At 50.9% G+C, this 27,185-nt stretch overlaps 1 protein-coding gene across 1 annotated transcript; it reads right to left on the reverse strand.

Moving 5' to 3' along the window:
* Positions 1–610: 610 nt before the first annotated feature.
* Positions 611–20,239, reverse strand: Cd177 (CD177 molecule). The gene is given in 18 exon segments (XM_028862085.2): positions 611–1,068; positions 1,904–2,038; positions 2,142–2,327; positions 3,237–3,377; positions 8,465–8,584; positions 8,786–8,905; positions 10,395–10,580; positions 10,694–10,828; positions 12,875–12,994; positions 13,191–13,310; positions 14,905–15,090; positions 15,302–15,442; positions 17,877–17,957; positions 17,960–17,995; positions 18,178–18,297; positions 19,526–19,711; positions 19,917–20,057; positions 20,152–20,239. Coding segments are annotated over 18 exon segments (2,481 nt in total). The 5' UTR covers positions 20,204–20,239; the 3' UTR covers positions 611–793.
* Positions 20,240–27,185: the final 6,946 nt, after the last annotated feature.

The following is a 27,185-nucleotide window of genomic DNA, read 5'->3' on the forward strand; positions in this document are numbered from 1 at the left end:
CCTGGCTGCTTCTGTGTCCCTAGATTCATTCTTCTTTCCACTTCCCAGGGGCGTAGACGTCAGTTCTGTGGGAACTGCCTTATTCAGCCCATGCAGGGTCCCAAGAACCACCGCTGGGCAATGCGAATTTCAGCCTGGAATGAAAATGTCTACAATGCCTGACTTTGTCTGACTGACTGACTCTGTGTGTGTGTATGTTGTGTGGATGTGTTGTGTGTGTATGGTGTGTGTGTGTGTGTCCTCTGATCCTCACCCTCTCGAGGCTATGATGGCAACACTCACCTGGTATAATGAATGGCCTGAGAAACTGTATCAAGCCTTATTCTCAGCTCCTTTCCTCCCGACTCAATTACCCGCCCTTCGTGCCACTCACAGCCCCTTGCCTGGCTCCTCAGGTGAGGGGCCAGCCCTTGGCTGTGGTCCTGCCCTTCCCAGGTCACAGTGAGGCCCGGTGCTTTAGGCCGCAGCATCCTGAGGGCTCTGTGCTGCCGCCACAGGTTAGGAAGAAGACATGGGGGTGGGGAGGGACACAGGGAGGCCAGGCCTTGGCAGCGGGTCTCTCAAAGGATCCTCTGAGTGCTATCATTTCCTCACATAGAGAAACCCAGTATTCGGAGAAACAACAGCAACTTTATTATTCCACAGGTGTGGCCGATAGGTGGATGGCCACCAACAAGGGTGAGTTCAGCGCCTCCCATGTAGAAATATCACCACACCTCACCATGTGTGAGGGTTGATGGCACCAGGACAGCACAGGCTGACGCTTCCAAGTGTAAGGTCATAGGTTATGATGTCAGAGGAGGGATGGCTGTGGGCGGCCAATAGGGATTAGGAACCCCAGGAAAATGGGTTCATCTGAGAGGACCAGACAAAGGGCTAAGGAGAGCCCCAGCCCTAACACCCAGGCGAGGGAAGGGGCTGAGGCACCTCCATCCAGAGGCTTTTCATCATCTTTGTCCTCAAAGAATTCTTTTGCGGAGAAGATCCCAATTGTTTTGGAGTCCCCCAGTAAAGTTTTGCCAGATGAGGACATGCATCCCTGAATGCTCATTGTGAAAGACAGGCCACCTGGATGGTGAAGGGCAGTTACAGGCTATACAATCCAGCAGTGCTGGGAAACTCAGACCCAGGAATCCCAGCCCCATCCTTTTCCCCAGACCGTGAATCTAACCCTGCCTTCCTTCCTCCATCCAGGACTCCAGGGCCCAGCTCTACTCCCTGACAGGCTAAAGGCCCAACCCTCAGCCTCATGAGTCCAGACCCAGCCCTCCTCCTTCAGACCCAGGGATCCAGGCCCAGCCCTCCTCCCTCAGACCCAGGGGTCCAGACCCCAGCCCTCCTCCCTCAGACCCAGGGATCCAGGCCCAGCCCTCCTCCCTCAGACCCGGGGGTCCAGGTTCAGCCCTCCTCCCTCAGACCCAGGGATCCAGGCCCAGCCCTCCTCCCTCAGACCCAGGGATCCAGGCCCAGCCCTCCTCCCTCAGACCCAGGGATCCAGGCCCAGCCCTCCTCCCTCAGACCCAGGGATCCAGCCCCAGCCCTCCTCCCTCAGACCCAGGGGTCCAGGCCCAGCCCTCCTCCCTCAGACCCAGGGTCCAGACCCAGCCCTCCTCCCTCAGACCTCAGGTTTTGGGTCCCAGCCCTCCTCCCTCATCCTAATGAGTCCAGACTCCTGTAATCCTCCCTCAGATCACGGATTCCAGGCCTCAACTCTTCCTTCAGATGAGTCTTGGCCACAAACCTCCTTTCTTAGACCCAGTGGTCCCGGCCCATCCCTCTTCCATCTGAGGTAGACTCATCTCTTCTCCCTCAGACCTAGGAGTTAGGGAACAACCCTCCACCCTCAACCCTGGAGCCCTGGCCCTGCCTCTTCCAATCCTGCAGCCTAGCCTTCAGCACTCACCTCCCTGGAGCACAATGTCACCATTATAACAGCGAGTGGTACCCCGAGGGCAGGCGACAAAGCTGTTGTCATTGAAGCAGGATCCGTATAACCCCACACACGCCGGACACCACAGGTCTCCAGGGGGAAGGGCAGCTGAGGACAGAGAGAAGAACTGGGATGCACTGCACGCTCTCAGCTACAGCCACCAGCTTAACTCCCAAATGTCTGGGCCCTTCCATGTCCCCGGATCCCATACTTGGACGAGGGAGGGGGCTCAGCAGGACGCTGCTGCTGCTGGCCTCGTTGCACAGGTTGGAGGAACAGAAGCGTGAATAGGAAGCCACCAGTATTCCAGGGGGCCGGGAGTGTATGGAGACACCGGCACTGTCCTCTGCCCCAGGTCTGATGCAGCCTTTGCTCCCTATTAGGAGTGTTTTGGGTCCTGCTGGTATAAGAGAGTGAAAGCCAGGCTTGGATGGGGAGGATGGCCAGGCCTGGGCGCCCACTTCTTGGATCCCCTGATGTTCCCCTCACAGGGAGAGCACAATGCCCAGTGACAGCATGTCCTGTGTCAGCCAAAGCCTGCAGCACAAGCCTGGCTCCTTCTGCCCTGCCCCTGCACATCTCATTGAACAGTCTCCACAGTCTGCCCTGAGCCCCTCCTTCAGGCTGCAGCCTCACTCTGCTCACCACCTCCTCTACCCTGCTGGATTTCCCTGCACACTCTGCCCTTCACACCCACAGCTGGCTCCCTGTGGTCTGCTTCTCTCCTTGCCCACTTCCCTGAAAAGCTGCCAAAGGCTGATCGATCCCCAAACAGGTGTTAGGCTTCCCCCCACGTCCCCACCCCATCCCTCTTCTCCCCTCCCCCGTCCCTCCCTCCCTTCCTTCCTCTCTGTTTCTCTAGCTCTTTGCCTCACTCTCTTGTTTGTCTCTCGGAGAGTCTCGGATAGCCCAGCCGGGTCTTGAATTAACTATATAGGTGTGGATGGCATTGAATTTCAATTGAACTGTCTCTTCCCTCCCAGCCCTGGGATTACAGGCATGCCCAGTTTACCTGGTACCAGGAATCAAACTCAGGGCTTTATGCATGCTAAGCAGGCACTGTACCAAATGAGCCACACCCAGCCCAATAATCCTCCTTCAAATGATGGAGGTCATCAGGGTCCCTTGGGTTTTTACAGCACCATTCTCATTTCTGGGCTTGGGGCTGGGCTTGGGGCTACCTTACACCACTGCCCAGCAAGACAAGGCACAGAGAGAGGCGCTGGGCGGGAACTGCAGGGCACACAACCCAGGGCAGGGCTGTGCTGGCCAGTACGGGAGTGAGGCCGTCCACCACATCACACACCTACGTCCACAAGCAGGAGGGTCTCCTGACATAACTCCTCAGGTTCACACGCCAGGGTCCATGGTGCAGACCACTCGACAGCTGTCTCAGCAAAGCCACTGCCAGGTTTCACCATGATCCCCTTGTAACAGGTCAGAGTAGCTGTGGAGGGGGAAACCACCAGGGCTTGTGAGAGTCCGGGAGGCACCATGTCTGTCCCTGCAGTGTCTGGGCTAAGGGAGGCCAGGACACTCTGAGTCATACTCCCAGTGCCCTGGCTGTGACCTCCCTGTCTGGATTAAGAAGGGACTCAGAATCCAAGTCTGCAGCTCTGCTCACCCTGTTCCTCCCTGAACAGCGGCTCTTCTCAGAGCCTCCTGAGGAAGGCTTGCTCCTCACAGATGGCTCCCCCTTCAGCCATTCTCTCCTCCCCATCCGTTTCATGTCCTCCTTAGAATAATGAGTAAGGTGGCCTGGAGCCTTCTCTTCCTCTGTGTGTGTGTGTGTTTGTGTGTGTACACGTGTATGCATGCCTGTTCATGTGTGTAGGTGTACATGCGTGTGTGTGTGCATGCATGTAGAAGCCAGAGGAAGCCGAAGCTGCCATCTTGGGGGAGTTACACATCTTGCTTCTCTGCAGTATGTACTTTTATTTTGTTATCTCCCTAGCTGACCTTCTCCTTTTTTACTTATATAACCTTTATTACATTGAAGTGTGTGTGTGTGTGTGTGTGTGTGTGTGTGTGTGTGTGTACGTGTGCGCACGCCACAACTTTGAGAGTTAGTTCTCTCCTGTCACATGGAACCGAGGGAGTGCTTTAACCTGCTGAGCCCTCTCAGCAACCCTGTTTTTTGAGACAGGATCTCTCAATGATCTGAAGCTCTTGAAGTAAGGCAAAGTAGGCGAGGAGGGCTGGCCAGCAAGTCCTGGGGGTCTGTCCATCACTGCCTTGCCAGGGCTTGGATTACAAGCATGTTCCACCGCCTCCCCCTTCTCTCTCTCCTCCCTCCCTCCCTCAACATGGATTCTAGGAATTGGACTCAGATTTTCATGTTTGCATAACAAACACCTACTGACTGGGCCATCTCCCCAGCCTAAGACATTTCTTTGGACTGAGAAGCCCTAGATTACAAACAAATCCCTGGATCCACCTCTAGTGAGCACTGGGTCTGCTGGGTGCTAGGGTACAGAATTGGCTCTCCACAGATGAGTGTCCCCGTGTGTGTGTGTGTGTGTGTGTGTGTGTGTGTGTGTGTGTGTGTGTGTGTGTGTGTCAGCTCTGCTGTGTGGTCCAGACTGGCCTCCAGCTCGCAGCCCTCTAGCCTCTGCCTCTGGAGCGCTGGGATTACAGAGCAGCTCTATCTTCACTGCCCACTGGACTGTCTCATGTCCCCACCACAACCCACAGCAAGTGGCAGCATCAAGGCAGGGAAGCAGAGCAGTAAGTGCTGAGGGTTTTGCCCAGTGTCACCAGGCATTAGGTGGCAGAGCTGGACTCAGAATTCAGGCTTTCTGTCCCCTTAGGGTCAGGGTTGAACACAGCAGTCTAGTTTGAGGACCTTGAACCTGGCCTTCCCTAAGGACCTGACATGATCATCATCACATAATGTCGAGTACTCTGTGATGAAGAAACTCTTAGAGCTGGGACTGGGCGTCCACCAGCACCCCAGCCTTCTCGATGGCTCACAGTGGGGTGCTGGCCATTTCCTCATTTCCCAGGTGACAAATGTGCAGCTCCAGCTGCTCTGCTCCTGCAGACCAGATGTGCACTCTCCCCGCTCCACCCCTCCACACCCTCCCCATTTGCTCAAAGGTTTCCCCTGTAGCACAAGGAGCATGGCCCCCGGATTCTCACCCACGCTTTCTCTCTAGCCCATGTGGCCTTCTCCAGGAAACCCTGTGGCTTAGGCTGCACAGTATTGCAGAACCCTAGCACTGTCACCACCTCGAGTGTGCTGCAAGGTCCCAGGGCTGTTGCCTGACTGTCATGGGTCTCTCTGAGCCCCCTTCCCTTCTCCTCCACCTATTTACCACCCATAACTGGAGTCCTCTTAAAGGATAAGGCAATCGTGTCAGCCCTCTGAGAAACCCCGAGAAGCCCCGAGAAGGCAGAAACTTCTGTTAGGTCCCCATCTCCCCCAGAATAAAATCTGTTGTCTTAAAATGGCCCCCAGGCCCCCATGTGACCTATCCTTCCTACCTCTTCATGGTCGCATCCTCCTCTCTGCCTGGTCACTATGCCACAGAAACAGCCCTTAAGGCTAGGGGGATGACAGTGTCGGGGACTAATGGAAGACAGAGGATGTGCTCTGGGGACAGCCAGGGGAGGAAGGCAGTCTGCCGTGGGCCATCACACAGCTCACACCTAACTCTCTCTCACCCCTGAACCTTTGCACGAGCTGTTCTGTTCCCCCCAGACCTCCCCACCCGACACATCCTGTGCTTCTAGCATCTGCCACTGGCTTTTGCTGATCCCCAGTAAATGTTTGCTAAACTGCCCAGCCGAACCCAGCCCGGGATGGCGATGCTCCTCCAAGGCTTGGCTCCCATGCCAAGAGCTCATTACCTGCAGGATAATGGCTGTGTTTTATGCAGCTGGCATGGGGTTGCTATGTATGCTATTTGGGATGTGAGGGGTGCACATGTGGTGTGTGCAGATGTGTGATTTGTGGCGTAGGTTTGCATGTGTTGGGCGAGGGGGGCGTTCTGTATTGTCAGTGTTTAGTTTGTGTGTAGCCTGTAGCATGAGCTGTGTGTATAATGCACTGTGGGTTCTATGGGGGTGTGGGCACATGAGGTTTCTGGGGTTTCCATGTATATGAGGAACACAGGATCCAAAATGCATGAGACAGGATTATGAAGCACAGTGTGGTGCATCTGTGAGGCTGCTGTGTGCATTGTGTGTGGTATGCACAGTGTGTGTGGAATGTGTTTTCTCTTTTTAAAAAAATTATGTGAAATGTCCTTTTCTATTGCTTTTCATCTTATTCCGTCCCTTGAGACAGTGTCTGTCACTGACCTGGAGATAGCAATCAGCAGGACTCTCCTGTCTCTGCCTCTCACAGCACTGGGTTACAGGTGTGTGTGTGTGTGTGTGTGTGTGTGTGTGTGTGTGTGGCCATGCCCACCTTTGTAGGTGAATGCTTTGGACTTGAACTCACGTCCTCATGTTCACACAGCAAATACTCTTACCCACAGAGCCCTCTCCTGGTGTGGAATTCCCTTACACTGTGTGCAGATGTGTCACTGTGATTGGTTTAATAAAAAGTTAAATGGCCAATAGCTGGGCAGGAGGTATAGGTGGGACTCCTGGACAGAGAGGACTGTGGGAAGAAGAGAGGTAGAGTCTCCATCCAGATGGGGGACAACTGCTGTGGGATGTTAAATGTGTTGTTCTGATTGGTTGATAAATAAAACACTGATTGGCCAGTAGCCAGGCAGAAAGTATAGGTGGGACAAGGAGAGAAGAGAATGCTGGGAAGTGGAAAGCTGAGTCAGAGAGACGCTGCCAGCCACTGCTATGACAAGCGAGATGCAAGGTGCTGGTAAGCCACGAGCCACGTGGCTACTTATAGACTAATAGATATGAGTTAATTTAAGATAAAAGAACTAGATAACAAGAAGCCTGCCATGGCCCTACAGTTTGTAAGCAAACTGTGTGTTTACTCAGTTAGGTCTGAGCAGCTGCGGGACTGGCGGGTGAGAGAGATTGATTTGTCCTGATCGTGGGCCAGGCAGGACTGGAGAAAACTCCAGCTACAGGCAACCAGGATGGGCACAATGGAGAGATGAGGTAACAAGTGTGCGGAAGAATATAGATTAAAAATTATGGGTTAATTTAAGTTATAAGAGCTAGTTAGAGACAAGCCTAACCTAAGACCAAGCTTTCATAATTAATAGTAAGTCTCCATGCCATTTTCTGTGAGCTGGTGGCCCCAAAAGAAAAATCCATCTACACTCTCTGCAGTCCCTGACAAGCCATTTCTACCAGGAAAGCTAAGGCAAGTCACCTCCTTGACAGAGCTCTTTCTGACACCACCGTCAATCTCTGCCAGTCGTGGGCCCCATATTCAGTACTGCCTCAGCTCAGAATGACCAAGTGGAGGGGTCTCCCCCGCACAGCCCAGGAGGCCCCTTTCATGCTGTGAATATTTGTTTAACTATGTAAAGATGTTTGCATTTGTTCATGCTGAGGAATATTTGCTTAATTGGGTGAAGGTGTGCTGCATTTGTTTATGTCGCGGGATCTCTGTTTAACTATGTAAAGATGTGTTGCTATCTTACCTTGCCTGCCTAAGGCATCTGATTGATCTAATAAAAAGCTGAATGGCCAATAGGGAGGGAGGAGGTATAGGTGGGACTTCCAGGCAGGGAGAGTAAGTAGGAGGAGGAATTTAGGCTGGGGTCGGGGAAAGGTGGGGAGGGAGGAAGAAAAGAGCTGCCAGGGGTCAAACAGACAGGGAGGAAGCAGGAAAGTAGCACATACAGAAAAAAGAAGAAAGGTAAAAAGCCCTGAGGCAAAACATAGATGAATAGAAACCGTTTAAATTAAGGTAAAGGAGCTAGTGGGACAAGCCTAAGCTAAGGCTGAGCATCCATAGTTAATAATAAGTCACTATGTCTTTATTTGGGAACTGGGTGGAGGCCCAAAGAAAATTCCAACTATACCCACCCATTCTTACGATTTTCTCTCCCATGGAGCAAGGCCACTGGAGTTCTACAGCCTCATGAATGGGGATGAAAGGAGGCGCAGAGAATAGGGGGGTGTCATCTAAGTGAAGTGGGATATATGGGGTGACCAGAGGTCAGGGTACATGGAAATGTAATCAGAAATAAACACTTGTGTTCTGAATGAACCTGGCCAGGTGCCAGGATGCTGACAGTAGCAAGCGCTGTGCACCCCAGCTGTCCTCCTTACACCTCACCTCCCACATGGACGGGTCACCCAAGTTCAGTTTTCTCAAACTTATTTAAAGCTCTCCCCAATGGGCTCGTTGTCCGAGTGCCTTGCTTGGGCCACACTCCCTCCCTCTCTCAACAGGACACCTCTGTTCGGCCCTCTACCTCCCAACCTCCTCTAACCTTGGAGAATTACTTCCTGTGTGCATGGCTGAAAGGATGATGCTCATTTAAATGTCGGGGTGGCTGGCTCAGTTGATAACTTTCGGTGTCCCACGCCCCATAAGGAGCATCTTGCCTTGAGGTTGCAGTGTAAGGTGTGGCTTACTTTTTCCCATATGCTTCTCACCTTTCTGAGGACTGCAGTCCTCACGTACATTCATGGGTCCAATTGTCTGGGTGCCATTGAACAGATTGCAGCCTGGCTGGGACATGCAGCCCTGCACCCTCAGATTGGAGATGATCTCCCCTAGGATAGGAGGAGAGGGGAGAGAGAGACCTCACACACGTAGGTCATGCGAGCCTCGGAGGCAAGCCCAGCTCTGGGAGGTTGGTTTCACACTCCTCGAGGCTCTTTCCTTCACTCAGTTTACCTTTCCTCCCCAGACACCCAGATCCCCACTCCCAGCCCACCATGTTCAGTCCCGCAGGGTCCTCCATCCAGGCTTACCTCCCCTGAGGCTGAGGACTCCACTGTAGCAGTGTGAGCTGCCTGCAGGGCAGACCTGCTTGGGTGGATTCTCACAGCCATGGGTAGAAAAGCAGAGTGGGCAGCGTGTGGTCCCTGGGACTGGGAGGCAAGGGACGTAGTGAGGGGCAGTGGGAAGCTCTGGGTTTGGATCAGATATCCCTTCTTAGTTCCCCACGGTGCCTCACTTTCCCTAGCAAGCGCTCCTGGGCTCCTCTCATGCAGGCCTGCAGGAACTGGGGCTGTGATTGGAGGACAGGGGAACCTGCAGAGACCCTGGGACTGGGTGTAGGAAGAGCAGCCTGTGGGGACCTTTGGGGATAGCCAGAGACTTCACTGAGTAAGGGGTGAGGGGCGCAGAAGCAGCCAGTGGCTTTACTCACAACTTTTACTAAATAGTTAAGAAAAATCCCCTCATAACAAAATATTGCAGAACACAGAAACATGAAGCCTGCCAGTTTACCACCTGACAAGGATTGTGGAAAGCCCCATCCCACTGTCCAGTAGGACGAAGAAATGGAAAAGTCCCAAATGAGATACGAGTGAACCAAAGCCAGCCATATGGAAAGAGGGCAAATACACAAGAAAAGCAGGGCTGCTCAGGACTGGAGTGTGAGGCTGGGAGTTTGGCAGGAAACCCACCCAGGGGGTCAGTGAGATGGCTCAGCAGGAGAAGAACCTGCCACAGAGCCAGACAGCCTGAGTTCAGTCCCTGGGACCCACATGTTGGAGGACAGAACAGATTCACGTGGGTTGTACTCCACAGACTCACTGGTGCTCATGGGCAACCCCCACTCATAATTAAATAAAATAAAAAGACGAAAACGACCTGGGGCTGGAGAGATAGCTCAGCATTTAAGAATGGATAACACCAGTGCCAGCAGGGCCTGTCTCTGACTCTTTTGTTGGCTTTTGGGATTCTGCTCTTCATACTTAATACATGGGGAGGAGCTTAGTCTCACCACCATTTGATGTGGCAAGCTGTGTTGATGTCCATGGGTGGCCTGCCTTTCCTGAACAGAAATGGAGGAGGAGTGGATTGCAGGGTGGGGGAGAGGGCCTGGGAGTAGATGAGGGAGGGGAAACATTGGACAGGATGTAAAAAAAAAAAAGGATAACACCCTTGCAGAGGACCCAAGTGTGGCTCCTAGCACCCATGTTGGGAGGCTTACAACAACCTATAACTCCATCTCCAGGGGACCCAATGTCCTCTTCTGGACACACACACACACACACACACACACACACACACACACACACACCTAAAAATAAGATTTTTTTTTATTTAAAGGGAAATCCACTTTGTTCAGGGTTGCTAGAAGAGGTCAGCCTGGGGAGTTTGGAGTTGTGGGTCTCGGGGAAGTGCAGATGAGGAATGCAGAAGGCCTGGAGAGGGAAAGGCCCTGAAGAGGAGGGACTGGGAACTGTGGGCTGTAGAGAAAGTAGGAGCAGGCAAAGTGGAGGAAGTGAGCTGGCTGGGTGCTGTCCAGCAAGGGAGAGTCTGTAAATGAACGTCTTCCCTCAAAACGCACTTCAGCAGCTGGCACCCTGCCTTTCTCCCCAGCACCCAGCTTCCCCCTGATGCCCTCACCTGTCACAGGGGGTGGAGCCCAGAGAGGGGCTGTGGTAGACAGGCCATTGCAGAAGTCTCCTAGGCGGCACACTCGTGTGTAGGAGGTGACAGACAGCCCCGGGCCAGTCCTGTGCTCTGTGACTTTGGCCTCTTGGTCCTCAGCAGTAGTGCAGCCCTTGGTGAGAACCAAATTCACCTTCTCCCCTAGACAGATAGAAATGGGCGGGTAGAGGCGGAGGTCAGGGCAGTTGCCCAACAGAGCTAAGGGGGCAGGGCCAGGAAAGGGGGCATGTCTGTACCCAGAGGGCCCTTCTCACCGTTCTCTATCATCAACAGCGTGTCTTGGCAGCCTTCACCAACATCACAGGTTGTCTGGCCAGCTGTCCATTGGAGCGGCAGCTGCGATACATTCCTTGTGATCTCCAATGTCCCATGCTGGCATTTCAGAGCCTCTGCAGTTAGAAAGAGGAGAGAGAGCAAATCCCTCTCAGTATTGAACTGACCCTGCTTGGTGGGACTTCATTCACAGGCAGCAACAAGTGGACCCTTCCAGAATCTTCTCTCATGCTGTTCAAGGCAGGAAGCCTTGGTGCCTGTGACATCCAGCCCATGCCCTCAAGTCCCCGGATCTAGCTGTGGGAAAACCAGCGAACATGAAGATTAATGTTGGTTGAACTCAGTCCCACCTTGAACGCCTAAAGTTAGAGAGACACAGGCAGATGAGGACATGGAGACAGGGTCAGAGCAGACCGTGCTTCCAGGTGAGCCAGGGTTCCTACGGGTCTTCTTTCCCTACCATGACTCTCTATTGCCTTGCCAGAAAAGGGTCTAGGTGCTGGACAAGAAAATAGTTCTAGCTGGGTGGTGGTGGCACACACCTTTAATCCCAGCACTTGGGAGGCAGAGGCAGGCGGATCTCTGTGAGTTCGAGGCCAGCCTGGGCTACCAAGTGAGTTCCAGGAAAGGCGCAAAGAGAGAAACCCTGTCTCGAAAAACCAAAAAAAAAAAAAAGAAAGAAAGAAAGAAAGAAAGAAAGAAAGAAAGAAAGAAAGAAAGAAAAGAAAATAGTTCTAACTGCAATTTTACTTCTCGAGATGGAAGTATTTCTCCAGTGTCTTCAGAGTGCAGTGTTGTGGAAAGGACCATTGCTGTCTGCCGAGAATCCCGGAGAAAATGCAAAAGCTACATTGTTATGTCTCCTGAGAGTCCTATAAAATGAAGTTTTTCTCTTACTTCCACTCACACAGCATGGCTATGTGTGTGCACATGAGCACACGCACATAAATAAGTAAAAGTCCTTAAAAAAATAAATAAAATGCAAACGGAACATTTGAGGAACCCACTTAAATGTCTAAAGTTTTTATTTGTGTGTGCATGCATGTGTGTGTACGGATGTGTGAGCGCAAGCGCGCGTGTGTGTGTGTTTGTGTGTGTGTGTATGGATGTGTGAGCATGTGTGTGTGTGTGTGCTTGGTTGTGAACATGCATGTGTGTGTGCTTAGTGTGTCACGAGCATGTGGAGGCCAGAGCTTGATGATGGATATCTCCCACTCTGACTCTCACCGAACCTGGACCTCACTGATTGGCCAGCTAGGGGACTCGGGGAATTCATCTGTTTTTCCCTTCCCCCTCCCAACCGCAGGTCTAGGGTTTTGGATGTGTGCTGCTGTGCTCAGTTTTATATGGTGCTGGGGTTTCAAACTCTGGACTTCACGCCGTGTGGCAAGTACTTTCTCTGCTGGGCCATCTCCCCAGGTCCCTCTACACTCTCTCCTGCTCTGAGGGTTAAGACGACACAGGCCTATTAGGAGACTGAGGCAGGGACAGACAAGACCATACGCTTAGGGAAGATAAGACTCTAAATCTATTTTCCATCTCTACGATAGCTTCTCTCCCTTGCGACCCTTCTGAGAAGCTCCGCGCCACCCCCATCTGCCAAGTGAATGCCCCTGTGGCTGCGTGTGAATGCACTAGTAGGGACACGCCTGGAGTCCTCACGTGACTCTTGCATTCTCCGGCATACTCAAACCCCCTTGATTCTCTCTCTGATTTTCTTTCCAATGGAGCGCAGAGGCTGCTAGGTATCATAGATGAGGATGGGAGAAGATGATGGAGAGACTGGAGGCGGTCAAAATGAACCGTGAGACCCAGCATGACACCAGGTCTGGGTGTGTAGAATGGGAACAACCAAGCAGGTGGCTGTGCACCAGGCACTTTCCCATTGAGCCTAGACAGGCCATGTGAGCTCACTTGTTCCAGAATTATTCAAAGCTCCCTCAATACTTTTCTCTCCTGGGCCACACCCCCTCTCTCCTTTACATGTACAGCCTCCCTGGAGAATCCCCCCCACCCCACCTTGCTTGCACACATCTGAGTGAGTGATGCTCTGGGCTGGCTAGCCATGCTGGATGGATTTGAGTGTCCCACACCCCACAAGGACCATCTTGTCCCTGGCTGCACTGCAGGCGATTTGCCTACTTTTCCTATGAGAAACTCACCTGACTGGGGTCCACAGTCCTCAAGCACATCTATAGGTCCAATTGCCTTGGTACCATTAAACAGGTTGCAGCCTGCCTGTGGCACGCAGCCCTGTACCTTCAGGCTGGTATCAATGCCCTCTAGGAAAGGAGGAGATGGGAAGAGACAGAAACAGAGACATAAGGATCATGCAAGCCTCAGAGGCAAGCCCAGCTCCAGGAGGCCAGCCCTGCTCCGCTCTGGGTCTTATGCCCTGTCTCAGTTTACCCTTGTTCTCCAGACACTCGGCTATCAATGCCTAGCCCACTCTCCCAGGGTCCCCGTGTCCAGGCTTACCTCCCCTGAGCCTGAGGACTCCTCTGTAGCAGTGTGAGCTGCCTTCAGGGCAGACCTGCTCAGGGGCGTTCTCACAACCACGGGTTGAAAGGCAGTGTGGGCAGCGCAGCGTCCCTGGCACTGGAAGCAGCAGATGCAGTGAGGGACAGTGGGAGGTTTCGGGATTTGGTTCAGAGGGCCCTCAGCTCATTCCCCCAGCATGCCTCAGGCTCTCTGGATAGGCCAGATGCAGGGAATTTGGGCTGTGGCCTAGTAGGGGAGCAAAGGTGTAGAGAGTGCAGGGGAAGCCCTCTGGCCAGGAACACCAGAGGTGCTATTTTCCTAGGTGGGGTCTGCAGGGAGTTTCCAGGCTGGACAAGAGACATGAACTTAGATAGGGATGAAGGGGATACCCAAAGGGACCACTGACTTTACGCCAAACTTCTTTTTTAAAAGGGATTTATCTTTATTATTTTTATTCATGTGTATTTGTGTATAGGTGGAGGGTGAGGGGTGGGTTTGTACATGTGTGTGTAGGTGCCCAGGCTTCAGGGTCTTTGGAACTAGACTTGTTACAGGCCGTTGTGAGCCATCCAAGGTGAGTGCTGGGAACTCAACTTGGGTCCTTTGAGAGCAACAGGTTTCTTAGCTGCTGAGCCATCTCTCTACCCCACCCCACCCCAGTTGTTCCCGATGTTTGTCAAATAACCAAGGGAAAGAAGACTGCCCTGTTCTCAAACTATTTCAGATTACAGAAAGGCAAAGCACCATCTGAAGCTATTTTTGATGCCAGGCAACAAGAAGGGAATGTTCTAGGCTCATGTTCAACAGGAAGAGGAAGTGTGAAGTACACGATCTGTGACATCAGGATTCCACATCAGCCGTAGAGGAAGTAGAAGGAGCAAGGTGGGAGCAAGGCCTCTCTGAGGTTGGTGGTGCAGCACCAGAAAACCTATAGGGGAGTTAATGAGGCGCACATAGACAAGGCCAGTGTGGGGACACAGGAAGGAAGTGCAGAAGAGACACACAGTAGGAACCTGGAGGGTGTGCAAGTATTCAAGGCCAAGGTAGAGGGAGCTAACAGGCTGCCAGCCAGTAGAGTTGATTTTAAAACAGCCCCAAGGGTTGGAATGTCACTCAGTGGTAGAGCCCCTGCCTAGAATCCCCCAGTGAGGGGCTGGGGTGTGACTCAGTGGCAGAGCCCCTGCCTAGAATCCCCCAGTGAGGGGCTGGGGTGTGACTCAGTGGCAGAGCCCCTGCCTAGAATCCCCCAGTGAGGGGCTGGGGTGTGGCTCAGTGGTAGAGCCCCTGCCTAGAATCCCCCAGTGAGGGGCTGGGGTGTGGCTCAGTGGTAGAGCCCCTGCCTAGAATCCCCCAGTGAGGGGCTGGGGTGTGGCTCAGTGGTAGAGCCCCTGCCTAGAATCCCCCAGTGAGGGGCTGGGGTGTGGCTCAGTGGTAGAGCCCCTGCCTAGAATCCCCCAGTGAGGGGCTGGGGTGTGGCTCAGTGGTAGAGCCCCTGCCTAGAATCCCCCAGTGAGGGGCTGGGGTGTGGCTCAGTGGTAGAGCACCTGTCTAGTTTGTACAAGGCTGTGGATTCCATCCCCAGTACCACCAAATATAAAAAAAAAAAATTACAATAAAGTGAATAACCCCTGTGTACTTATTTCTTCCCCACAGCCCTGTCTTTCCTCTAGATAACCCCTTCCCTTCTCTGGGGATCTGCCTACTCAGATACCTGTGCCAGAGGGTGGGATCCAAAGATTTCTAGTTGTAGACAGGTCATTACAGAAGTCCTCGTGGCGGCACACATGGACGTAGGTGATTATGGAGATTCCGGGGCCTGTCCTATGCCTGGTGATTCGAGCCTCTCTGTTTGAATCACTAGTACATCCTTTAGTGAGAACCATGTGAAATTCTTTTCCTGGAAAAAGAGGGAGGCTCTTGTGAGCACAGACCTTTATTGTCCTAGTGAAGGTAGTTTAGATGCAGGTGAGGAGGGAACCAGGCACAGGAGGGGGTTCATCTGATCATGAAGGAGTCCTAGATTCCAGTGCCATGGAGTCATTCCCAGGATGCAGTGGGAATGGCCTGCAGTGGGAGGGGCTAGTGAGAAGGGCGGGGCCTCTTCTTACCATTCTGTATTAGCATCAATGTTTCCTGGCATCCCTGGCCGGCCTCACAGGTTTTCCAGCCAGTTGTCCAGCTCAGGTGCAGATCCGATACGTTCCGTACAGTGTCCAAGGTCCCACTGTTGCAGTCCAGAGCTTGTGGCCCTGGATAGGGAGATCAAATCCACCTCAGGGGCTTCCCCAGCTCCATGCCCCAGGAAACCCCTTCCTGGTGGGACATGAATCATAAACACTAACAGGTCGTCCCCCTTTATGCACCATTCTTGTGGTATGTGAGGCAGGAATCCTTGGTGTCAGTGACATCCAGCCTACGTCTTCAGGCTTTTCCATCTACTTGGATAAAAAGATCAACACCGAGCTGGGGAGATGTGCTTCAGTCGGTATAGTGTTGACTATGCAATCGTGAAGGCCTGAGTCTGGGATCCCAAAGATTCATGGAAAAGCTGGGTGTATGATGGGGCTCGAGAGGTGACTCGTCTTGCAGAGGACCTGAGTTCAGATCCCAGCACCCACATCAGACAGATAGTGACCACCTTTAACACCAGCTCCTGGGATACCCTTTTCTTGCCTCTTTGGGAACCTATACACATAAACACACACATTAAAAAAACTTTTAAAAAAGCTGGATGTGCCAGGCGGTGGTGGCGCATGCCTTTAATCCCAGCACTTGGGAGGCAGAGCCAGGCGGATCTCTGTGAGTTCGAGGCCAGCCTGGGCTACCAAGTGAGCTTCAGGAAAGGCGCAAAGCCATGCAGAGAAACCCTGTCTTGAAAAACCAAAAAAAAAAAAAAAAAAGCTGGATGTATGCACACACCTGTAATCCTAGTTCTTGGGAAGTAGAAGCAGATGGATTCTTGGGACTCACTGACCAACAAGTCTGGTCTAATTGACAAACTCCAAACCCTTGAGAGACCTCCATCTCAAAGGAGGTGGATGTTGTTCCTAAGGGTGATGTCTGAGGTTGTCCTCTGACCTCCATACACATGTGCGCATGAACACACACACACACACACACACCTGCTCACACATGAACACACCACACATGCATCGAGACACACTCACTGAATTAAAAACTTCCAGAAGACCTAGTGTTTTCCAAGGCCATGCAAAGAAGGAACTCGCCACTTCCTCCAGTGTCAGGAGCCATTATCACAAGCTATTGCAGGCCACGAGGCCATTACAGTTTATAGCAATTGATAATTCAGATGTCAACCCACCATAGGAATGATTCTCAGATGGGATACCCGAGCAGGCAAGGCTTGCAGGCCACTGACTCGGAACACTGTTGCTTCCATCTGTAACTTCTTGTGCAACAACAGCTATGATATCTCCCTAGTGTATGCATATTCAAATAATGTGTATATGTAATCTCATGATTACATCTCAATCTTATGGGTACATATATCTGTGGGTGTTCAGGAAGATGACTTTTCATTTAGCTGTATAATTTTGATATATAGAAAATATACTAGGATATGCTTCATGGCCAGATCCATTGTCCCATGAGACTGCAGACACTTAAATTCTGCCTTGTTCCTTTTGCTCAGACTAACAAAAATAATCTCACCTCAGACCAACACAAACTGCACACACTTAGCTCATTTTTATTTCAGAGCAAGTTTGAACTAGACTAAAGGCCTTTATATATAGATCATACTTTTAAAACTTTACAGTTATGCACAAGGTCAGAGTCACAGGTGCCTACCAAGATTACTAACACAAAGCAACCTAAGAAAAGCCTGCCAATTCTTCACTGGCCAAGTCTGCTGACAATAGACCTATGTCTCAAAGTTTGTCACTGGGCACTGTGTCCCCCTCCTGCGGGGTCTGGTCAGTCTTACTCCTGCAACCTTGGAAGCTTGTGTTGCCATGGTAAATGGCTCTGCCCTTATCGCTTCCCCTAGGAATGTGCTTTTGACTAATGAGAGGTAACTCTTGTAACTTCTTCTATTGCTTCAGCCTCCTGTGAAAGGAGAATTATTAGACTAGAGGAGAAGACGCAGGGAGATGAGAACAGAGAACTAGAGCTGGGAAATTATAAACAATTAGGCCAAGGAAATTAGGAGAAGAGCAGAAGAATAAAGACACATGCACAGAAGGATCACAGGGTGAGCAGATTCATTCCTTTGCCATTGGTCTTTCCCAAGCTTATTGTGGTGAATCTTTTGGACCCTGAGAGGAGGTCTTTAAGGCTGGCTCTTAAAGCACATGGTCCTGATCTGATTGTTGCAAAACCTCACAGAGGAATTCTCCTCATAGCAATCTTTCTCCTCACCCTTCTGTTTCACTCAGAACACCCACATTTAGTTCAACATTAGCTGAGATGTCTGTTGTATCTTTGTCCGTTAGTTCTGACAGTGACCACACCCCAGTTCTCCTCTCCCACAGCTGGACATCTCTTGCAGGCACACACACCCTAACCCTCCAGCCACCCTCTGGAAGAGTCCTCTCAGTCCTGAAGTGAGTGGGAAGCATCTGGATTTCTTGGGAATGGTCAGCCTTGGTTGGTGGCTTTAGGGTGTCCCACACTTTACAAGGATCACCTTGTCCTGAGCCTGGGTCTCGTTTTCCTACTCACCCAACTGAAGACCACAGTTTTCACTCATATCCAAGGGCCCGATTGCTTTGGTGCCATTGAGCAGGTTGCAGGCTGGCTGGGCATGCAGCCCTGCACCCTCAGATTGGTGGTGATGCTCTCTAGGAAAAGGAAAGAGGCCTATAGGAATGAGGGGGAGGGGACAGAGAGCTGACACAGAGCTGCTATCCAAGTCTCAGGCAAACCCAGCTCCAAGAGGTCCTACTTTCTTGTGGGTTCAATGCCCAACCTGTTTACCCTTGTTCTCCAGACACTCTCCCAGGGTCCCCGTGTCCAGGCTTACCTCCCCTGAGCCTGAGGATTCCACTGTAGCAGTGTGAGCTGCCTGTGGGGCAGACCTGCTCGGGTGCGTTCTCACAGCCATCTTTAGAAAGGCAGAGTGGGCAGCGCAGGGACCCTGGGACTGCAGGTGACAGACACAGTGAGGGGCAGTGGGAAAGCCCTGGGTTTGGTTCAGATGCCTCCTCCCCACTGTGTTCCCCAACACCCCCTCCTGCAGTTCCCCTCATACAGGTCCAGCTGCAGGAAATTCAGGCTATGGTCTAGTTGGGGGATCAAGGACAGAGGGTGTGGGGAGATCAGCAAAGACCCTGGGGCTGAGGTCAGGAGACACAGGGCCTCGGGAAGGGATGGCTTTTGAGACAGGATGTAGATACAGATTAGGCCAAGGAGAAGGGGGTGCCCTAGAATGAACCAATGGTTTCACCCACAACTTCTGCTAAGCAGTGAAAGAAAAAAAAAAACAGTTATTCAGCAAATCTTCCAGCATGCCACAGCCCCAAATGCCATGCAGCAGCAACAAAGGCAGCATAAAGTCCCAAGCCAGGGCTGAGGAGACATGCCTTGGGAACACAAGGACCTTTGTTCAGTTCCTAGCACCCATGTATAAAACTAGGTATACTCGCCCACTGAAGCCCCTGAAACTGAAGAGGCGGAGCCAGTGGACCCCTGGGGCTTGCTGGTCAGCTCCCCTAGCCTAATCTGTGAGCTAGCCTAGGCTCCAGTGAGAGACCTGGTCTCAAAGACACTAACTGGATGGTTTCTGAGGAAGGGCACCCCATGTTGGACTCTGGCTTCTACACATCTCCACATGCATATGCACCATCCACCACATGCTCGTTCTCATGTACACACACACCTGTACACACATGAACACACTGGCACACCCACATCCTCATACAACAAACCAACCAGTCAACCAAGTTGGAGGCCAGTGCCCCTTAGGGAAAGGAAACACAGAAACCCTGTGTGAGAACCACCAGGGAATCAATCCCAGCCACATGGAAAGAAGGGCTATGCCGGCAGAACAGGGGCAGGATCGAGCGCCAGAGTTGAAGGCATCAGAAAATATCAACATCAGAAAATATGGCTGACTCGTGGCTCCAACCCTGTTGTCAAATGCTGGCAGGAGTGTTCTGAGGCAGGATGAGGGGAGTAGAGGGCGGGAAGACAAGGAGGATGAGTGAATTGGAAGAGGAAAAAGGACAGGGGTACCATCAAGGCTGGGATGGAGCCAGTGAGCTGGCCAAACTTCCGCTGGCAAGTGAGTGTCTGTAAAAGAATAACCCTGTGTACTGACTTCTCTCCCAAATCCCTCCCCTCCGACATGTCATCCTTCCTCCCCATGGCACCTGTGGGTGTGGGTAGGTCCCCAAGAACCTCAGTGCTGGACACATCATTGCAGAAGTCACTATGGTGACACACACGGGTGTAGGAGACGATAGAGAGCCCGGGACCGGTCCTGAGCCAGGTAACCCGGGGCTCCTGGTCCTCAGCCTTAACGCAGTCCTTGATGATCAGCAAGTGTATTCGGGGTCCTGGGTGGAGAAGGGAAGGCAGGTGGAGGTGGGGGTTGGGACCCCAGGGTCCTGGAGTGAGTTTGGACATCCCAAGGTAAGGTGAGATGTTCGGAAAGAAAGGAATGGGTATGGATGGATCCCACCTGCAGCTGAGGAAGAGCTCCTCCCAGGGATGCAGGATGCTGGAGGGCCATAGGGCGGGTCTCTTCAGGGAGTTTCTTACCATTCTCCAGGAGCATCACCAGGTCTTGGCAACCCTCACCAACCTCACAGGTTTTCTCACTGGTTTTCCACTCAAGGGGCAGCTCCGAGGCATTTCGCACAGCCTCTATTATGGCCCTCTGACAGCTCAGAGCTGGTATACCTGGGATGAGAAGATCAGCTCCATATCATCAGATGGTTACCTTGTGCCACTTCCTGGGACAGACGTCCCCTTCCAGGTGAGATTTCTCACGTACAGGGTGACAGAGTGGTGACTCCCAGGAGGGTCAGCACTGGCATAAGGTTCATGACTTCAGTCTGTGGCTAGAAACGCTTCCAGTGCTCTTTAAGCAGGAAATGCAATCCTTTTATACCCAGGATTACCCAAGGCAGTCCAGGAAATGGGGAGTGCTGCCTTGCAATACACACCAGGCCGGCGGCGCCCTGCCCTCAGTCTACTACATGAAAGGCTAGGCTGTTTGGATAGTTCCTTCCCCTGGACTGAAGAGTACAGACCCAGACTTCATCTCTTAGAACCAGGGGTCCAGCTCCCAAACCCTCCTCCCTTAGGCTCAAAGGTCCTGGTCTCAGTCTTCTTGCCATTAACCCAAGGGTCCAGACCCTAACACTCTCCTCAGAACCAGAAGACTAGGACCCAGCCCTCCTTTCCACAGTCCTAGGGATTCAGACCCCAAACCCCTTCCCTCGGACTTAGGAGTCCAGGCTTAGCCCTTCTTCAGACCCACAGCTCTAGGCCCCTAGCCCTCCTTCCTCAGACACAGGAATCCAGGCTCAGCCCTCCTCCCTCAGACCCAGGACTCCAGGCCCAGCCTCTTCCCTCATACCCAGGACTCCAATCCCAAGTCTCTTTCCTCAGACCCAGGGGTCCAGGCCTCACCTTCCCTCCCTCAGACCGGGCTCCTTCCACAATAAGAACTGGAGTTATCCTGAACTCCAGTGACTCTATGGTTCTTCCCCCTTCAGCCACCTGCGTGGCCCCTACCATGTTCCCAAATACTACAGGAATCCTATTTCTTCATCTCAGCTACCTTCTAGCCAGGTGGGGCAATGACTCACAGGCCTGTGAGGATATTGCGAAGTGTACCTCAGCCCTTCTTGCCCTTGCTTCTGTCCCTGGCTGGTGATCTGTATCTCCCTTTGCCTTTTTTGTCCTTTGACATTGCTTTTCTGTCTACTCCTCCACCGTCAGAGCTATTCCTTTTGTTCTCTACCTCACAGAATAATACAAGAAGCAGTGTGATCACTTCCTGAACAAGGTGATATCTATGGAAGAGTACCCTATTTCTCGAGAGGCTGGAGGGACAGTGGTTCAATGCTTTACCATTGAACTGGCTGCTCTGACGGAAACCCCAATTCAGTACCAGCACCCACATGGCGGTTCACAAACACCTCTCACCCCAGTCCCAGGGCATCAGACAAGCTCTTCAGACTCTTTTGGCACTGGATATGCATGTGATATACATACATGCCTGAAGGCAAAACACTTATGCACATAAATAACAAAGTTGCATATTTCTTGACAGTGCAAGATGTCCTTGTCTCAAAAGGACTTAAAAAGTGGTATGCTAGAAAACCATTGTTATTACTATTATTATTAGAAAAATGGCATCCATAAATATTGACATGATTTGGGAGTTAATATGCATTCGCTTGCAACACTCAGTTTATGTAGTGCTGGGCCTAGAACCCTGGGCTTTACGGGTACTAGGCAAAGCACTTTATCAACTGAACCATGGTCCCATCCCCCTTCTTTCTTTTTTTCCATTAGATTCTGTTGCTAAAATTCATTCCCCCAGAGACATAACATCTACCCCTCCTGCAAAGGTCCGAATCACAATCCAAGGTACAGTTTCACCAAGTTCACCCTCGGGAACCAGTGACTTTATTAGGCTCATTGACAGGGCAATGGAGGTCATGGACAGAAGCCTAGGTGGCTTTAAAGAGGCCACACTGGGAGGTGGCTGACCCCTCAAGGCCACATAGATGGAGCCTAGTCTTTCCCAGTCTATGTACTGCCGGACTATCTCTGAGGCCACATGTAACTAGGGAAGAATTGCATACACCTGTTAGGAGACTGGGCTGGATACTCAGGTGAAGGTCCCATGACACACTCTTCCCTTCCCCTCCTTGCTATGGGCTACAGGAATATAAGAACTCAGCTGGTTATGGCAAAGTCACTACCTGAAGGGATCAAGGAATTCCTTCACAGGAAGCCAAATTCCAAGGAGCTTTTGGTGTTCTTTGGCTTGTTATATATCAGCTGTCTTCTGTTTTGAAAATCACGTGTGCCTTCATAGTTTTCCCAATTGATTTTTCCCTAAGAATTGCTAACAGTGTGGACTGATCACTCTTTGGACATACACATTCCAGGTATTTGGAGAACAGCCTCAGGAAAGGCTTCTTTCCCCCAGTCCATCTGTTTCTCCGCTTTCCGCACTGGAATCAGATATCTCCCTTAGCCACATTCAAGGACTAACAGAAACAACAGTCCAAACCACTACATAATAAGTCTTCTGAATTAAGGTAAATTCCACACGGAGACACTGCCTAGGTTAGATGGGACCCTTCTTTTCTTACAGCCTTACTAACTTTATAGACCTCTAACTCCTTACCTAACCACTTCTAGGAATATTTAGATAACTTTCTGTGCTGACAGCTATGCTCAGCCTGAACCCCAGTTCAAGCCTCCCTGTAATTATCGTCATTGGCAGCGTCCGGCCGGGTTCATACCCAGACGGAGGAGAGTACCTTATCAGAGATACCTCTGTACTCTCTAAGAACAGACTTAAGCATCCAGACTACCCGTTTGAGAAGGCCTGGCGGATGTGCCAATTAAGCTTAACTTCCTCCTTTCCCAAATCTTACCTCTAGTTCCAGATCTCCCTTTAACTATCACCAGAGGCATCTAGCTGTACACAGGTTGCCTAGCAACCAAGCACACTTTCCCCCACCCTGTAGAAAAACTGCAGACAGCTTGGACAGATAGGAGCTACAGGAAAAAGAAGGCAGTTTTATTTTCTCCCATTGATCCAGCAACTTACTGATCCTTAACATTTTCTACCAATCACGTTTAAGATTATAGTTGAGCACATAAGAATTCTTTTCTTAGATATTACCCAAACTGAGCCTTTAGTTAATACATTTCCCCATTAGTAACTTCCCTCTTGGGTTGCAAATGATCATTAACAATTACTGCCCCTCTTTGTGATTCTTACCACCCCTCCATTTGACCCTGGAAGCCTGGCTTTGCACTGCCAAGGGATGACTGCTTCTAAGTGTACATATACTGGGACTCCCGGGGCACGGGAGGACAGAGAAGAAGATTTGGAAGAATACATGATTGGACTAAGAGCTCAGTGTGCTGAGATTCTATTTCCTGAAAATAGTCCTCGCTGTTCGTAGTTCTCTCTCCTGAGCCCCTGGGAAGTATAATATGAAGGCTGGTCCCGCTAATATTATACAAGACCTCTTGCTACAGGTGGCACCTGGCAGGGAGTCATCAACAGTCAACAAGCCCAGCTGTGGTGGTCTTTTGCAAGTGGGCACAGCTGGACTCATGAAGACAGTGGCAATTTGACTCAGAGGACAGGCCAGCAGATGCAAAGACCAAAAAACTACCAGTTCTTTGTCTTAGAGGGGTCCTGAAACTGACCTGAGGGGGGGAAGTGGCCTGCTCGAGGCTTTGGAGGCCAGTCATTTTGTTCAATCTAGAATCAGTTCTGGGTCCTGGATGAATTACTTGCTTAATTTTTCCTTCTCTACTGGCAGAGGGGCTCATCCACTATGAGGAGGCCAGATCATGTTAGAACTTGCACCAGATAATTTGCTCAGAGTTTTCAGCCAGATTCCTGAGCACTTGAGTGGCAATTTCTCCATGGAGACCGATATGATTCTAGAAAGCATCATATGAGCATTTCTTCCTTAGAGATAACGATGCCACATAACACCTTCCCAGACTTCCTTACTGAAATGAGAAGGAAGTACTTTCCCTCTGGGTTTCCTCCAGCTCCAACCTTGGCACCTGTCACATGTCTAATCTTCCTGGGGCATGACTGTCTCTCCCTCCCTAATTCTAAGCAGGGCCCTGTATGAGGCCTCTCTATGCACAAGGTCAGTAGAGTGACAAGGATCTCCCATTCCACTCATCTTCAGAACTGCCCAAGCCACGGTTTTCCTTTCCATTTTATTATTATTCTATTATTATTAATATTAATTATTATTATTATTATTATTATTACTACTACTACTACTACTACCACCACCACTACTACTACTACTGAGTGCTAGAGGTTGGACCTAAAGCCTCACAGGTGCTTGTCAAAGCACTCTGCTGCTGAGCTACAGCCCCATCCCTGATTTTATTGGTTCTCAACAACAGTCTTGACCTCTTAGTCAATGAATTCTTGGCTAATTAAAAACACTCTGGGGCCTTTGGATGGGTGGACAGGGGCTTTTTTAGGGTGAACAAAGCCCTGGGTTTGATCCTCAGCTCCAGCTGAAGTGGACCTGGTGGTACATCCCTGTAATCCCATCACTCTGGGGGCTGAAGCTGAAGGACCTCAAGTTCAAGGCCAGCATAGGCTAATTAGGGAGAGTTGTGTCTAACAAGACAAGAAGAGAAAAGAAAAGAAAAAGAGGATGGGGCGATGGCTCAGCATTACCAGGGCTTGCTGCACCCATGCTGGACACTTCACAACTGCCTGTAACTGGTTCTGGAGGGGCTATCCAGTCCCCTCTTTTGGCCTCTAAGGATATGTACACACACCTATTCATACCCACACAGACACAAGAATACACATGGTTTTAAAAAAAGAAAAAAGAAAAAGAGAAGTGAAAGCTTGCTTCACAAAGCCAGGAAATGGCGGCCATGAGCAGGAAGGCTGGCTTTTAACACCACTTTCCTCTGCTCAGATGATCCCCAAGTCACTTGAATGATCCACTTAGAATCTCTTTACCTGCCAAGTGCCCAGGGTTCTCTGGAAAATGAAAGTTATGCCCTTGGCACAGTGACCTGCATTTGGGTTGAAGGATTGATTGCATATGATAAAGAAGGGAGACAGTTCTGTCAGGACATCACTGGGCGTTTGCACGAAGGAGGACTTGAGTTCGATCCCAGCATTGGGGAGGCAGAAACCCACGGACTCTGGAGTCCTGTAGACACAGCCTAACCTAATCAGCAAGGCCCAGGTCCCAGCGAGAGACTATCTTAAAACACAAACCAAATCAGGGGAGAGAATGGGAGATTTCTCGGAGGTTAAAGTGTTTGTTTTGCAAGTGTCAGGACCAGAGTTCAGATCCCCAATCCCCAGGTTAATGTCAGGTTGTAGATGCTACTGGAGAAACACTCAGAAAACAAAAAACAATGAAGGACAGAACCCAGAGTCATCTTTAAATGCTTTTTCAGTACCAGCTCGCTCGCGCGTGTGCTCTCTCTCTCTCTCTCTCTCTCTCTCTCTCTCTCTCTCTCTCTCTCTCTCTCTCTCTCCTTCCTCTTTCTTTTTGTATTATTTGTTTGTTTTTACATCCCAACCACAGTTTCCCCTCCCTCCTCTCCTCGCAGTTCCCTCCCCTCCCCCCCATCCCCATCCACTCCCCCTCTTGTTTCTCTACAGGAAAGTGCAGGCCTGCAATAACTGTCAACCAGCCCTGGTACACCAAGTTGCAGTGAGACTAGGCACCTGCTCTTCTGTTAAGACTGGATGAGGCAACCCCGTAGGAGAAGGCAACAGGGTCAGAGACAGCCCCTGCCCCCACTGTTAGGAGTCCCACAAGAAGACCAAGCCACACAACTGTAACATCTATGCAGAGGGCCTAGGTCAGTCCCAGGCAGGTTCCCTAGTTGGTGGTTCAGTCTCTGTGAGCCCCTATGAGCCCAGGTTAGTTGATTCTGTGACAGTACCAGCTGTTTCTAGGTGTGGTCATGCATTTCTGAATTCTCAGCACTCAGAAGACTGAGGCAGGAGGATTGCTGTGAGTTTGAGGCTAGCCTTGGCTGCACAAGTACTGGGCCAGCTAGGGTTACACAGAAAGACCCTGTCTCAAAACAAGCAAGCAAACAAACAAACAACTTGTCAAATATATCGTTGGAGACCAGTAAATAATGTCTATTAGCCTTGGTTCCTCAGTACCTGATCCACAGTAGAACCTTGGGACATACTATTGGAATTAAAATGTAAGCAGGAAATTACCTGGGCTGGGGAGATGGCTGCTGGGGTGGGGGGAGTGATTTCTGAGCAAGTTCAATGACTTGATTTTAATCCCTACAACCCATGTAAAAAGCCGGGAGTGGTGGCATGCACCTGTAACCCCAGTGTTGTGATAGGCAGAGGCAGGAGGATGGCTAGGACTTTTTGGCCAGGTTCAATGAGGTGAGAGACATGTCTCAAAGGAAACTGATGTCATCCTCTGGCCTCTGTACATGTGCACACAGGTGCATGTCCCCCCCCACATGAATGTGCATATATTATACACACATCTCACACATCACACACACACACACACGCACACACACACACACACCAGAAGGGAAGAAAAAGGAGCAGTTGGCACACTTCTTGGACACCCCACATGTTAGCATTTTCTGTTGTAGGATGCAAAATCATGCATGGCCTCAAGGATACTTTGAAACATGTTTCTGCAAATCACTGGGGCCTCCATGGGATATTTGTGCTGTGTGCATTTATAGAGATAAATGAATGTAAGATCCAAGTGTCTTCCTGATATGTTCTGCACAAATTCTGTTTTTCTCAGCTCCAATATATTTGAATAAAATTAGTCAAGACAAGATTACCTTTTGAGCAGAACCCAGTGGCACAGCAGAACCCTGTAATCTCAGCTATGTGGGAAGCTGATGCAGGCAGATTTTAAATTTGAGGCTAGCCAGGGAATCTTAATGAGGCGCTGTCTCAAAGTAAAATGGGTTTTTTTGTTTGTTTGATTTTCTTTCTATCTATTTATTTACTTATTTATTAAGAGCTGGAGGTATAGTCTGGGAGTAGAACAGTTGCCTGAAATCTACTCCTGAAGGGCTGGAAGTGTGGCTCATTGACAGAGTGCTTGCCCAGCACACAGAAGACTGTGGGGGTCAATTTCATGGTTAGGAGGGAAACAGAAAGAGAGGGGGAAGCAAAATGACTCAGTGGGTAAAGGCACTTGTCACCCAAGCCTGAAGACATGAGTTCAATCCCTGGGACCCACATGGTGGAGGAAGAGAACAAACTCCTGTGAGTTATCCTCCACAAGTGTGCCACGGCACTGGGTGGGCCACACG

Source organism: Peromyscus leucopus, chromosome 1 (genome assembly GCF_004664715.2).
Source record: "Peromyscus leucopus breed LL Stock chromosome 1, UCI_PerLeu_2.1, whole genome shotgun sequence".
Lineage (NCBI taxonomy): Eukaryota > Metazoa > Chordata > Mammalia > Rodentia > Cricetidae > Peromyscus > Peromyscus leucopus.